Genomic DNA, 12,799 nt, shown 5'->3' on the forward strand with positions numbered 1-12,799 from the left:
GGCTCTCTGGATATAGTTAACAGTCACTATGTCACTTACTGTCAAAGGCCTCTGCTCTTCCTGAGCCACATTTGTCACATTGTAAAAACGATGTTTACATTGCGTTGATCATTTCTTGGAAACAATTTTGCATCAAGTTAACTTCCTGTCTGATGCTACTATAACCACAGCACGGCAGCAGGAAATGAACACACATTTACAGTATTTGTGTTTGATGGTGTTAATGATCTACTGAACACACTCTGAGCCAAAGTCCCGTTTTGTCAGAACATCATCACTCTCATCAGATTTCTATGTAACTGTGTAAGCTTCATTATAAATGTGCCGTCTTTTCACACGCCATCTTGATCTCAGCCTCTAATTTTCTGCTTAGTAATCACAACTTTTGCATCAGTTGGTGTCCTCCTGATGCTCCCTACAGTCTTGATGTGGAAGTAGTAAGTTCCCTCAGGTCCTTTGTTTGTGTGTGTTTGTGTGTGTGTGTTCCAAAGAGCTCCTACCCTGTTCTACTTTGAATAGGAGGCATTTACATGCCGCTTGATTTGCATTTGTCGTTTTGTTAGGTCCATATGTTATTGTGTGAATGACTTCCCTCTCCAGTCACTCAGTCACTCAGTCAGTATCTTCCAGCAGCAGAAAGCTGCAACAGTGGCTGGATTTATTGATGTGATGGTTGTACCGTGTAGTATGCAATAATACTGGCAGGATGGATGCCTTAATATGACAGATATAGGCATCTGCATTCACGGCCCTGAGGATAGGTGAGTGCCGCTCCATAGCTGGTCGCTGATAATCACAGAGTCGTGATTCTTTGGGTCTAGTTTAGGTTAGTGATGTTTGAATGTGTTAGACTGATGATTTCTGGATAATGGAGTGCCATACAGAGCCAAGGGCTGGAGATGGGAGAGATTTATTGGGGGGAGTTTTATCTATCACAGAATCTGTCCTGAAGTGAATAGAGCTGCAGCCACGTAGCATAGCTCATCCTGAAATGTAGCCATAGTTTACCTCTCCATAATCATTGTATTGGATTTTTCAAGGCCTCTTATTTCCAGGCATAGATTGATGTAATTGGCTTTGTAAATCAGAGCTGCAGAGCTCTCTATGTTGATGCTGATGTTGGAAATCATTTGCACCTGCTTCAGCTGTAAATCTGCTCCAGAGCCTGGTGATAACTCAGCTGGCTAAACGCTATGCAGGGCCCAGCTGTGTGTATGTCAACAGGTGCATTTGTGCAGGTCTGTGAGCCCTCCATGCAGCAGTAATTGTGCGTCACCCGAAAACTACGACAAGTGTTCAGTAAGGTCACCGCTGCCTTTTGTTTCTCCACACAGCTACAGTCTGGAGGGGCTCAGTGGAGGGCAAGAAGAACTGAGGGGCCCCACCACACGAGGGCCTCGAATCCTGGAGCCCCCAAGGATGCCGCGACATGACAGTGATGACAGGGGCTCGCTGGTGTCTTTGACTGAGGAGCAGGAGGAGTTGGGGGAGCATGCAGGACTACATGATCTGGTCAGAAGGCACACACGCACGTGTTCCATTTGTCCTTCAGATGTCATATCTTCATCCTGTCAGACAGTCGCCCCCCCAAGGGATCCGCACAAACATCCTCAGCCTAATTCACACGAGAGGCAGAATGGATTTGTAAAGCTTGTACATAAACAAGACTCATAAACAGTTAGAGGAAATATGAGACATTTCTGTTTGGGGATTAGGAAGATTTAATAAACATTACCCTCCCCAGGCAGCTTCACTTTGCCCTGATTGAAATAAAAACAAATTGCGAACACAACATCACAAACCATTTGTCTAATTTCCCCCTTTAAGTTTAGAGTTCCTGTTTCCCGTTAAGCGCCTCTTAATGTTTGGCTCCATGTTATATTTACCTTGTTGTTCTTGTTTTCGTGCAGTGTCATGTGACCTCACATTAAACCTTGTGTCTCCGTCTGCAGAAATCGAGGCGGTATCGACCTCTGCGAAACAGCTGCTCTTCCATGACCCTGCCCCTGACCAAGTCTGTGTCCATGCTCACCATCAGCCAGAGAGATATCGATAGTGAGTGACCACTTGTGATGCTCTTTTGCCGGTTTACCTTCACTGCTCGCCTTACATTTACTGATCTAGATTTTTACCATTCAGCCTCATCAGTCTCTATATCAATAGATGTCTTTCTGTTATCCTGCTTTGAAAAGTGAGGAGACTACATGTAGCGTAGTAAACAAAGTGGTAAATATCTAAAACAATCTACAATTTTTGCTTATAAATGTTTTTGATGTGCTCGTATTCCTTTACAACTGAACCACTTTAGATGAGGAGACCCAGTGGGCAGAGTTATAGTTGAAAGATGAAGAATAAGCCTTTATGTTTTCCCAGTGACAGTCCCAACAGTGATGAATTTAAAGCTACATGTGTGAAAGAAAAGGGGTTATGTGGGGTAAAAAGTTGGTGAAATAAAATGAATGCCTTTGCTCTTCAACCATTTAATCTGTCAGCTATTAAAGTTCCTCTCTATCATCTTGTCAGCTCTACCTCCTTTTCTCCTTCATCACTACTTTCATGAAGAAACTTAATTTCATTAAGTGATCTTTTCAAGCACTGGTTCTTTCCTCCCTCCCTTCCTCTTTCTCTCCCAAGCGGTGGGACACCTGAGACGCAAGAGGCGAATTTCAATCTCTTTCAGCCTTTCCCCAATCCTCACCAAATCTAAGTCTCAGTTCACTTATGGGGAGTCTTCATCTAGCAATGATGAAGATAACATCAGTGAGTACTGTGAATGGGCAACGCTGTGCACTAGCTCCTGTAGGAAAATCTTTTTGATGTCATAAGAAAAACAAGACATGTTCCCATTAGTAGTAGTACTTTCCTTCACACTGCAAAGGACTGCAACCAACATTTGTTGTATATTTACTATATGAACATGTCAGAAGTGATTGCTCATCCTATTGAAAAAGTCAAATTATCTTTTAATCATGTGACACAGTTAAAATCTTACACACACTCAGCTCCTCTTAAAAATGAGTGACTGGAAGTAATTGGTTTAACCTCTTTGGAGGTGAAATATTTCAAGGACCGCCACCAAAGTCAGCTGAAGCAAAACAGGCCACACTGAATTACTGAAGTAATCCATAACATTTAACCACAAAATACTCTTATCAGATTGAGTTTTCAAATAATTCTGCATGAATATGCAGCATAAACTTTGGTGTGACCTTTCAGTTTTTCTCTGGGTCAGAGCTCCCTGTAGGATCTATGTTTTAGCAGTAACGGACACAGATACACTTAAGTCTGAACCCAACTAGATACTGAAGAAGGATAAAGCCCAATGGTTCACATGCAACACACTTTTCACAAAGAGACTAATTACTGTCTGTATTAAGCTGCCTGCAGTGTGAATGTGCAATTAGTTTGTAGCAAAGTCATTAGTGTAGACACAGACAGTCGGCTTTGTGTTAATAATTCCCGCAGCAACATTCAAGAACACCATGGCTTGTCTTGTCCCCTACCAAACCTGTTTAGCTGACCTTTTCTTTGAGTAGCCTCTGCACTTGTCCCCTTGCGAAACAATGATACACAATCAGCCGAGAAAGATGGAAAAAGATTGGTCATAAACACAACAGGTGAACTGAAGGAGCACTTTCCCACAGATAAATGTGAGTCTGTCACCTTTACTCAAAGATGCTGAGCCATTCCTTCCCTTTTCTTATCTGTGAGATTTTTCCATTAGTGTTCTCTGTCTCCTTGACTATGTTGCTAGCAACACACACAGGCCAAAACTTTGCCCTCATTATCCTGTTTTGGGTTTGACTTTCTGATGCAGAGCAGGCGAACCATGCTTTGCATTTTTTTCCTTGTGTTTGTCAGACTATTTAGTACGATGGGAAGAAAAGATGCATATTTATAACAAATACGTCAGAAAATATCATAATATGTGCTTTTGTTTAATTATTACTTTTCATTATACTGTATTATGAGTAATCAGATTGAACAGTGATAGTCACTAGAGCCTGGGAATCAAATGGAATGGAACATGAGTGTCCGTACAGCCACACACTTTTTGGAGCCAGTACTTTGCACCAATTAAGGACACTGGATGTAAAAGCACAGCTGGCTTCAGCTTTATGCCTTATTTTCTTGCCACGCTTATGAGTGCCAGAGCAACTTTATTTTCAGCCTCTTGACAAGGGTACCTAAAGGTGAAGTACATTGCTCGAGGGCAGTAGTCTCTTCCTTGTCCATTTCTACATGCTACATTGACTTCAGGGGAAACCGGGATGGCTTTTGAGGTCAAGATTGTCATATGCAGAGTTCCCTATACAATTCTTTTTTTTTGCCTTCCACTATACCCAGTTGACGAAATAGACAATCTTCACCTTCAGTTGCAAATATGGATAATTATATGTCCTGTTTATACCATCCTCTCAGCTCACATGCATTCCTATTTCTTTTGCAGGCATGAGGTCTTTTTCCAGCAACTCTGGGTCACTAGCATACAGGTCAGTCCACCTCTGTGCATAGATATTACCAGTCTATTAACAATTTTTTTAATCTCTTTGCTGCATTAAAGACAATTGTATTTCAGATGAGGTATGCCTTGAGGTTTCAGCTTTTTAAGGATACAATGCTGTTATTTCTTCCAGTATATCGGAGGAGGAGCCTGGGCCTCTGCGGACTAACACCGAGGAGAAGAGTGCGACGAAAGTCAGCCGAACGTTCAGCTACCTCAAGAACAAGATGTACAAAAAGACCAGGGTGAGGGAATGTGGAGATTTATTCCACTGTAATGCAACGGTGGCAAGACTTTTAACCTATACTCTATTTATTATACTTCACTATATTTAATTTAGGGGTTCTCAGAGCAGAGCCTCCATGTCTGCAGTGTTTTTGGTCAAACTTCAGTCTCCTTTTTTAGTCTCCTTCTTAGATATTTATTTGTTCACGCAAGGATGGCTGAACACCAGACTGCTTTTCAACCCCTCTCTGTTTTTTACACACATTTACACACATGCACCCTGGAAGCTGTCCAGTGCATGTTCTTCTGTTGGTCTCTGAATAACCTCAGTTACACCACTGGGGGGTTACGTGTCTTGTTCTTGGAGAAGTCAGTGTTCTGTGGAACTTCTGCCACTCAGATTTACCCTGTTGGTTTGTTTTTATGTCACACATTTTCTTCTTGCAGACCTGTATGTCAGGTGTAAGATGTGGTAAAAGTCCTCATTCTGTGCACTCTGAGACAGTGCAAGACCATTTTCTGGTATTTTCTTATCAGCATGTAGTAGTTGTCCCTAAATGCACTGTGAGTGATGGTAATCAAAAACCTAAGAATTGCACTGATAGCAGGTCTTACAGTCTTAAAAACAACTGAATTAATTTTCCTAAAAAATCCCTTAGAAGTCACACATTTGCATATAATTTACATAAATTAATTCCTAAATCGTAAATATTTTCCAGGCAGTGGTGTTAGTCATTTTTCTGTATCTAATTGCAAGCTGTCAGGATACATTACAGATGTAAATTAAATGTGGGACTGAGGAAATAATTTTAAATGCTGTTTAAATGCTATGTAGTAACAAATAATACGAAGCCATATCAACCTTCCAGTTCGGTTTCGGTCTTAAAAGTCTTGACTTAAACATGGGGAGCTGTCTAAACGGACATATATTGATAATGAAAGTTCTGTATGTTCTGTAAATGTGCAACTCTTGCAAAGAGACACGGGGAGAACAGGAAGTAAAACAGGAAGACAGAGCTGGCTTGTGTTTTATCATCTCCCCTTTTACTTTACTTGTTTATTGCTGTGTTTTTAAAGTAACATGTTTCTGAGAGAACTTGTCTATGGCTGCTCTCTCCTCATAAAAGGTCAAAATGATTTGTCACAGTCCTGTGGAATCCAAGACATTAGCAAAGTGTTGATGTTCAATTTAGACTCACTTTGGCTGCAGTAGCCCTCGTTAGTGTTGTTGGACTGTACCCATAATTGACAAATTATTCAGTGACAGTTAAAGTGTCTCTCTCGCGCTCTCTCAGAAACCAAATCCAACACGTTAACTTATCTAAACAAGAAATAAAGACTTAAAAGCATAATTTCCAAGTTTTGTTTCTTGGATTTACTGCATAGAATCAGTTTCAGCATATTACCAAAAGTGTGAATGTTCTGGAGGAAATGGTGCACACTGTTGTCATAGCGCTTGTACCAGACGAAGGGTCATTGCAGAAATAGCGCCTCCGGTAAATGTCTCGTCACTTCCCTATTGTAGCCTCAGTGCTGATGGTAGAGTCAGACACTCTGCCACATCCAGGAATGGTATACAGGAGATTTATAGGCAGCCATGGCCTATCACTCAGATGGAAGAGTTGGCTGGAGGTAGGCTCATTGAAAACTCTGCTTTCCCAGTCAAATTTCAGAGAATGAAACTGTCAAATTATCATGTTAAAAGTGATCTGTGTTTCCTTCAGAGCTTGTCGTCTTCCTCCGAAGTCATTGCCTGTTACATTATGTTCCACTGCAGCATCTTTTTGTATAATTCTCTGGTTTAAATTTCACAAGTGATCACTTCTCCTGCTGTGTTTGCTTTTAACCAAAAGAAATGTGCTTTGAATCATCATTTGCTTTCTGGGTTTTTTTCTAGGAAGTTTTGTGTATCTCAACATTTTTCTTACTGCCGTAAAGAATACGTTATTTAGTTTTTTAATTCATTGATATTTTTTCCCTAGTGTGCTTCGCCACAGGTTAGACATCTATTGTTGCAAAAAACGTGAGGAAGAAAAGAAAGTGACAGCAAACAACACGCGAGTGTTTTAATAGCTGCAAACATGTTGGCTTGCTGTGGTCCAGTCAACTCCATGGCATCTTGAGTTGTTTGAACCAAATGAGCCCTATTATGTCAGAGCTTTGTGGTGCCCTCAAACCAAAAGGCCCTGGGCTGGTCATTAAAAGGAGCTGGAAACTCCATTTTCCCATTTCCTTTGGGTTTGGGTGGAGGCTCTGTGATGTAAATCCAAGAGAACAAGAGCTCTGTTCTTCTCAGCATCACTGTATGGGATTGTGATTCAGCTCAGTATACAGATATGACCAACAGCTGTGGATGACCTCGTCCATTAACGCCTAGGCAGCAGAAAGAATCCCCTGTTAGGGAAAGGTCAAAGATTTGATTCCCAGACAGCATGTCTCCGTCAGTAGTCACACGTCCTGCAGGAGTATCTCTCACTGCCCAGTCATCTCAAGATGGTTAGAATATGTTTTGCAGTAGCTGTTAGACGACCACATTAGGCAAACTTGCCAAAAACATTTTTACACTGCTTACCATGAACTTGAGCGTTATAAACAACTGCTAGCAATACTGTACATTTTTATCGAATAATCTGTGTCTTAAAAGGAAAACCACTGGGCCTTTAGACACTTTTTTAATGAGACAGCTTGTTGTCATGCATCACTTAGTATGCAAAGCTCCCTGCTGTGTTGTACATCAAAGTAATAATGTTGCTCAGCTGGATTCAGATTGGAATTTAACATAAACAACTGCACAAAACACTGAGACGTTTTCTGGCAAATTGGTCAAATATAAATTACAGTGTTTTTTTTTTTGCTTATGCATCTAATTGGCTGGAATAAAAAAGTAATTAATGGTGTAAAGTTCAGAGAGAGTGCTGGGTTAACGGTGAGCTTTCCATCTCTGCAGGAAAAGGACAGAGACAAAAGGGAGAAAGACAAAGAGGGCAAGGACAAGGACAAGAAGACGGCGAACGGTCATGTGTTCACACCGGTTAGCCCTGGCCACACAGCCCAATGTTACCAGTGCAATAAGGCATTCACCAGCAAAGAGGCTTTCCACTGCACAAGTAAGTACCTTTGTTTACTCACATCTTTCTTTTTTATTAAGTACCAGCACCTCATTGTTCCCCAGCTTAAGCATTTTAAACAGTTGCTGCAAAACACTGCATGAACATGATTCAAGGCGGTTTTACAGATTTGACTTCTTGCATAAATAAGACTCTGCACTTATACCAGACGTTACACTGTGTTCATTCACATAAACATCCACATACATAACTGTTTTCATTTTCATTCATTTTCAACACTTTTTACGGCCCACAAATGAACATTCATTAAGTGAATACACTGGCCACGCCATTGTTATCAATGACACCCGTATTTCACAGTCTCTGATGACACATCTTGGTCATTTTACATTGCTGCTTGTATATTGGCAGTTAGCTTTAAGCGGCTCGTACCAGCTGTCTAACGCAGCCTCATGACCTGTATGTAGTAGTCAAACTCCCTAAAGGCTTTTGTCTAATGTCCCAGTCAGACTTTTATTACAGACAACAGAACTGTTTTTGCATTGTTTTCCTCTGAAGCAGCATCGGTAGTCCTAAGGAGGATGTTGTTTATTGCACAAGCCTCTAGCGCAATCCCAGAAAGAGCCTAAAAAGCAGAAACCAGTTCTGCAATAGATCGCAGCAACACAGTGACCCTCTCAGTGGTCACAATCTGCCTCACATACTTGAGTTTGGACTGGCAAGTACAGCGCTTGTTGTGTTCAGTCCTTCTGGTTCCTATTGTTGGAGCCACTGACATGTTGGAGGGTGTTTTGTTTGGAGGTTTGTTCTCGCAGATGTCTGGCCTGTGTCCATTCAGCACACAAATAGTGATCCTTTGTCTCAGATTAGCTGGAATTAGTTGCACATCCACAAAACAGAGTGAAATAGACCAAGAGAGACTCTTTAAGATGAGAACATCTCTGCAGGGGTTTAAATGTTTATTGTGTGGGTTTTACTTTTGACATATAAAACAAAATACAAGGTAAATGTATTATTATTTATTTGACGGAACTACAAACGGAAATGTTGACCCTAACTGGAGTCCTACTTGTTAGTAACACAGACTCTCCTCAGCTTTATTGTAATTGTAAGTTTGTTGATGTAATCCTGAGAGCGGAAGTGTGGTATGCTTTTTAGCGCAAATGACTACATCATATAGTGAGTTTGTGGTTTTCACTTGTGCAACATGTCTCTTTAAAACAGCTCTGTCTCCTGGCAAAAACAACCCCTCTCTTTAAAGAGCCTTGTGAAGATTTTGACAAAACCAGATATAGTTGTTCCTCTTACTGAAACTTCCCCGTCGCCTGTTTCAGGTGTTCACTTGTAAGGGCAACAGAGAGCTTTCTGTTTTTACACTTTGACAGAATAGAACTTTGTAATTTGTCAAGGACAACTGAAGACCAAATGGGATCAGATGATAGAGCAGATCATATTTTAGGACTCTTATTTGTTGATCCTTGTTCCAAAATGGAGATCTGGGAATGTTTACATAATTGAAATGTTCCCATGCAACCCAGTTTTTGCTCTGATGTGTCATTCCTTTTTTCACCCCCCTTTGTCCATGTGAAGTATTACCTCTCGATTGCATCACATACCCTGCTCCAGTCTGGCTTTCATTAGTGGGCTGGTGGAGTTTCCTGGCCCGGCTATGAAAACCAGTCAGAATTTCTTGCCCCCACCTTTCCACAAACCGTCAACACCCCCACCCCCACCACCAGACTCATACTATTCACTGAGTGTTCTGTTGCTTTTCTTTCCAGACTGTAACGTGTCCGTCCACAAGGGCTGCAGAGACAGTCTGCCTGTTTGTGCCAAGGTGAAGATGAAGGTAAACATTCCCTGACAGTTACTTTACCACTGACTGTAATATTTGGTTGTTTTTCAGCCAAAATTGATTTGAACTCATCATTCATTCTTTGATGCTCTGTTTCTCTGGCTAGTTGCCCAAGCAGCAGTTTGTGGTCCCAGATTCAAGCTCTTTTCCTACAGTCACGATGAGAAACAAATGTGAGTGTCAAATTAAACGGCTTTACTTCGGGTACATCATAGCCCTCAACCATTTACAGATCCATGATTAAAATTGTTAGTTACTCTAAGAATTATTTGCACTCTTCAGGACATAAACTATAGTTTATATTATTATGGCTCCTGACTGGAAAACTCATCAGTTCTCAGGTTATGTTATAAAGTAAACAGAAGTATCAGCGCAGCATTCCTTTCCTCAGTCTGTTGACATTACCAGTATCTTTCATTTCAGTAATTCATGTGTTTTTAGGTCAGATTAAAAGAAAAAGAAAAAGACACTCAAGTCTATACTCTATAAAAGAGGCTGCTGCTGACTGTCCTGTGTGTCTTTCTCTTGTCCAGCTGGTGGGACGAGGGAGCGTCCCTGGTCAGCAATCTTGTCCCCTGAAGATCACTCTTCTCTGACGATCCCATCGTCACGGAGACCTACGAGCATAATGACTTTCCACGGCAACAACCTGTCCAAGAGCCTGTCCATAAGCAACATTGCTGGGTGAGGTGGCATGTGTGTCTATATACACACATACACACACACACACACACACACATATATATACATGAAGTGGAATGAAGAACCTCAGGCGTTCAAAATGATCATATTGAGTTGTTCAGTCTTGTGTGTACGTGACTTTATGTGACCATTGCATCCACAGTGCATTGCGTGTGTTCAGTCCAATTAGTGGATGTCTGTGGTTCTGACTTGTTATGAAACAACATTGTTAATCAAACCTTTTATTATTATAACCTTCAGTCCCGTGTTTGATGAGATACCCATAAAAGGCTTTCGGTATCTCTCCCAGTCCACTGACTCCCTCAACAGAACCAATCAGGTCACAGAGTCCATGGAATCTCTCACCGATGAAGGTAGGAACAAAATATTATATTATATTATAAAAAAATAAAGAAATATGCGCATGATGATTTGACATTATTAAAATCTGAATTAGAAATTTGCTTCAGATTGTAAGTGCAAGCTGTGTTGTTGGTAAAGGGACGGAGATGATGGACGGGCAGCTGATGGGAGAGTTTGAAGCGGAGGCCAAGGAGCTTGAAGCTGATTCCTGGAGTTTGTGTATGGAGCAGCAGTACTTGCAGCAGCTGGATAGAGAGCTGGTGAAGAGACAAGACGTTATTTATGGTACGTCTAATCACCACAAGACTCTTTACTGCTGTAAACAATGAGTGCTCATAAACTTTGTGAAGGAAAGTGAAGGGAAAATGTTAAAAGATTAAAAGTGTAGTTGCTCAGATGTTCACTATTGATTAGAGTTTACCTGTGACAACTACATGTGAAGGAAAGTATTTTTATGCAGATGACTTGCAAAATCATTTGAGGCCTCTGAGATAGAAACATCTTTGGAAGGTTCAAAGTGAAAAGTCTCCCTTCCTTTGTTTAACCTCCAGAGCTGATGCAGACGGAGATACACCACATCCGCACGTTGCGCATTATGTCAGAAGTTTACAGTAAAGGCCTTCAGAAGGAGGTGCAGCTCGAGCTCCAGACAGTGGAGAAGCTGTTCCCCGCTCTGGACGAGCTCTTGGAGTTCCACACGCAGCACCTCATGCGCCTCCTGGAGAGAAAAAGAGAGTGCCAGCTGGAGGGGGGAAGCCTGGAGGGAGCATTTATCATCAACAGAATAGGAGACATCCTTGTCAACCAGGTGAGAGCAGGGATGGACTGGTTGGGTTTGGGATACAGGTTCTTGACTTGCGTGGTGTTGATGTTGAACAATGTCTGTCAAACTCCACTCTAGTTCTCAGGATCTAGTGGTGAAAGTATGAGGAGGATTTACGGACGATTCTGCAGCCGCCACAATGAAGCTGTCAACTTTTATAAGGACCTGCTGACCAAAGACAAACGCTTCAAAGCCTTTATCAAAGTAATGCCTTTTTTGTTTTACTCTACAGTCTCATCTACTGTAATTCACATTTTCTCTGCCATTTAGCTAGAGTTCTAACTTCTCTCATATATATTTAATGTTAATGTACACTCTTTTCAGTCAGTGCATGTATTTACATTTGTGTAAATACCAAAATAAACTTGAGAATGTGTATCCTGATCATAGAGGCTTTGTTGCCTCTGGCCTTGTTTTTCTGTCATAGCCATCACAGTAAACACTATCGAAAGTATAATTAAACTTGTTTACAGAATGCGTTTTAATTGTTTCTCTTTGGTTGTTTCATCTTGTTAGGAGCCTGCTGCTGGATATAAATGTTATCCTAAAGCACCTTTTGTCTGATTCTTTCAGAAAAAGATGAGCAGCAGCATTGTGCGGAGACTTGGTATCCCAGAATGCATCTTGTTGGTGACCCAGAGGATAACAAAGTACCCGGTGTTGATTCAGAGAATGCTACAGCACACGAATGGTTAGTTTCATGTCAGCCTCTTTTCAGTGGACATCTATCTATCCATCCATCCATCCATGCATCCATCCATCCATCAACAGATTATTACTGCAGGCTAACAAAGCAGCTAACCGTATGACGTACTCAGACCTATAGTTTTACTACAAACAGCTCAACTTTTTAAGCGGTAACTAAACAGAGACGCAGATTAATAAAATATGCTGTACATATCAATACATAGTAAAATGGTGAATTTAAAGTCATAGTTTTAAAGGAGATAAATGATCATATTCATTCTTTAAATTTAAATTCTCAGCTTGTGAGCGGCATTGATTATGGTCCATAAACCAGTAAGGCATACAACACTAATTAGTGCATTAGAATGTGTAAACTGTTGCTGCTGCTTTATAGATAAATAGAGAAACAAGTTGCTGCACATCAAATAGTTTTAGTTGCTGTTCAGCCGAGTTTATTAGTAGCACTGCATTACAGACCAGAGCATCACTTGTTTTAGGAAAGTGTTTTGCAACATATTTGTATCTGCTTGTAAGCAGCTCTCATCAGTCAGTGGACTGTGTACACTCTCTCTAATCCTTCCTCAAAGTGGGCT

The 12,799-nt window shown here is 41.1% G+C and overlaps 1 protein-coding gene across 9 annotated transcripts in view; it reads left to right on the plus strand.

The window, feature by feature from the left end:
* The window catches only part of LOC122772053 (A-kinase anchor protein 13), a 90,395-nt gene that overhangs the window by 59,781 nt on the left and 17,815 nt on the right, over positions 1–12,799 (plus strand). For 6 of the 9 annotated variants that reach the window (XM_044029708.1, XM_044029704.1, XM_044029706.1 and 3 more), the window contains 14 exons: positions 1,335–1,512; positions 1,953–2,055; positions 2,635–2,760; positions 4,451–4,493; positions 4,638–4,749; positions 7,677–7,836; positions 9,579–9,646; positions 9,759–9,825; positions 10,186–10,336; positions 10,595–10,707; positions 10,835–10,981; positions 11,248–11,504; positions 11,598–11,723; positions 12,093–12,210. In XM_044029708.1, coding sequence (XP_043885643.1) covers positions 1,335–1,512; positions 1,953–2,055; positions 2,635–2,760; positions 4,451–4,493; positions 4,638–4,749; positions 7,677–7,836; positions 9,579–9,646; positions 9,759–9,825; positions 10,186–10,336; positions 10,595–10,707; positions 10,835–10,981; positions 11,248–11,504; positions 11,598–11,723; positions 12,093–12,210 — 1,769 coding nt within the window. The remainder of the gene's footprint in view (positions 1–1,334; positions 1,513–1,952; positions 2,056–2,634; positions 2,761–4,450; positions 4,494–4,637; positions 4,750–7,676; positions 7,837–9,578; positions 9,647–9,758; positions 9,826–10,185; positions 10,337–10,594; positions 10,708–10,834; positions 10,982–11,247; positions 11,505–11,597; positions 11,724–12,092; positions 12,211–12,799) is intronic. The other 3 variants (XM_044029710.1, XM_044029711.1, XM_044029712.1) reach the window with 1 other exon arrangement.

This window comes from Solea senegalensis, linkage group LG7 (assembly GCF_019176455.1).
Source record: "Solea senegalensis isolate Sse05_10M linkage group LG7, IFAPA_SoseM_1, whole genome shotgun sequence".
Lineage (NCBI taxonomy): Eukaryota > Metazoa > Chordata > Actinopteri > Pleuronectiformes > Soleidae > Solea > Solea senegalensis.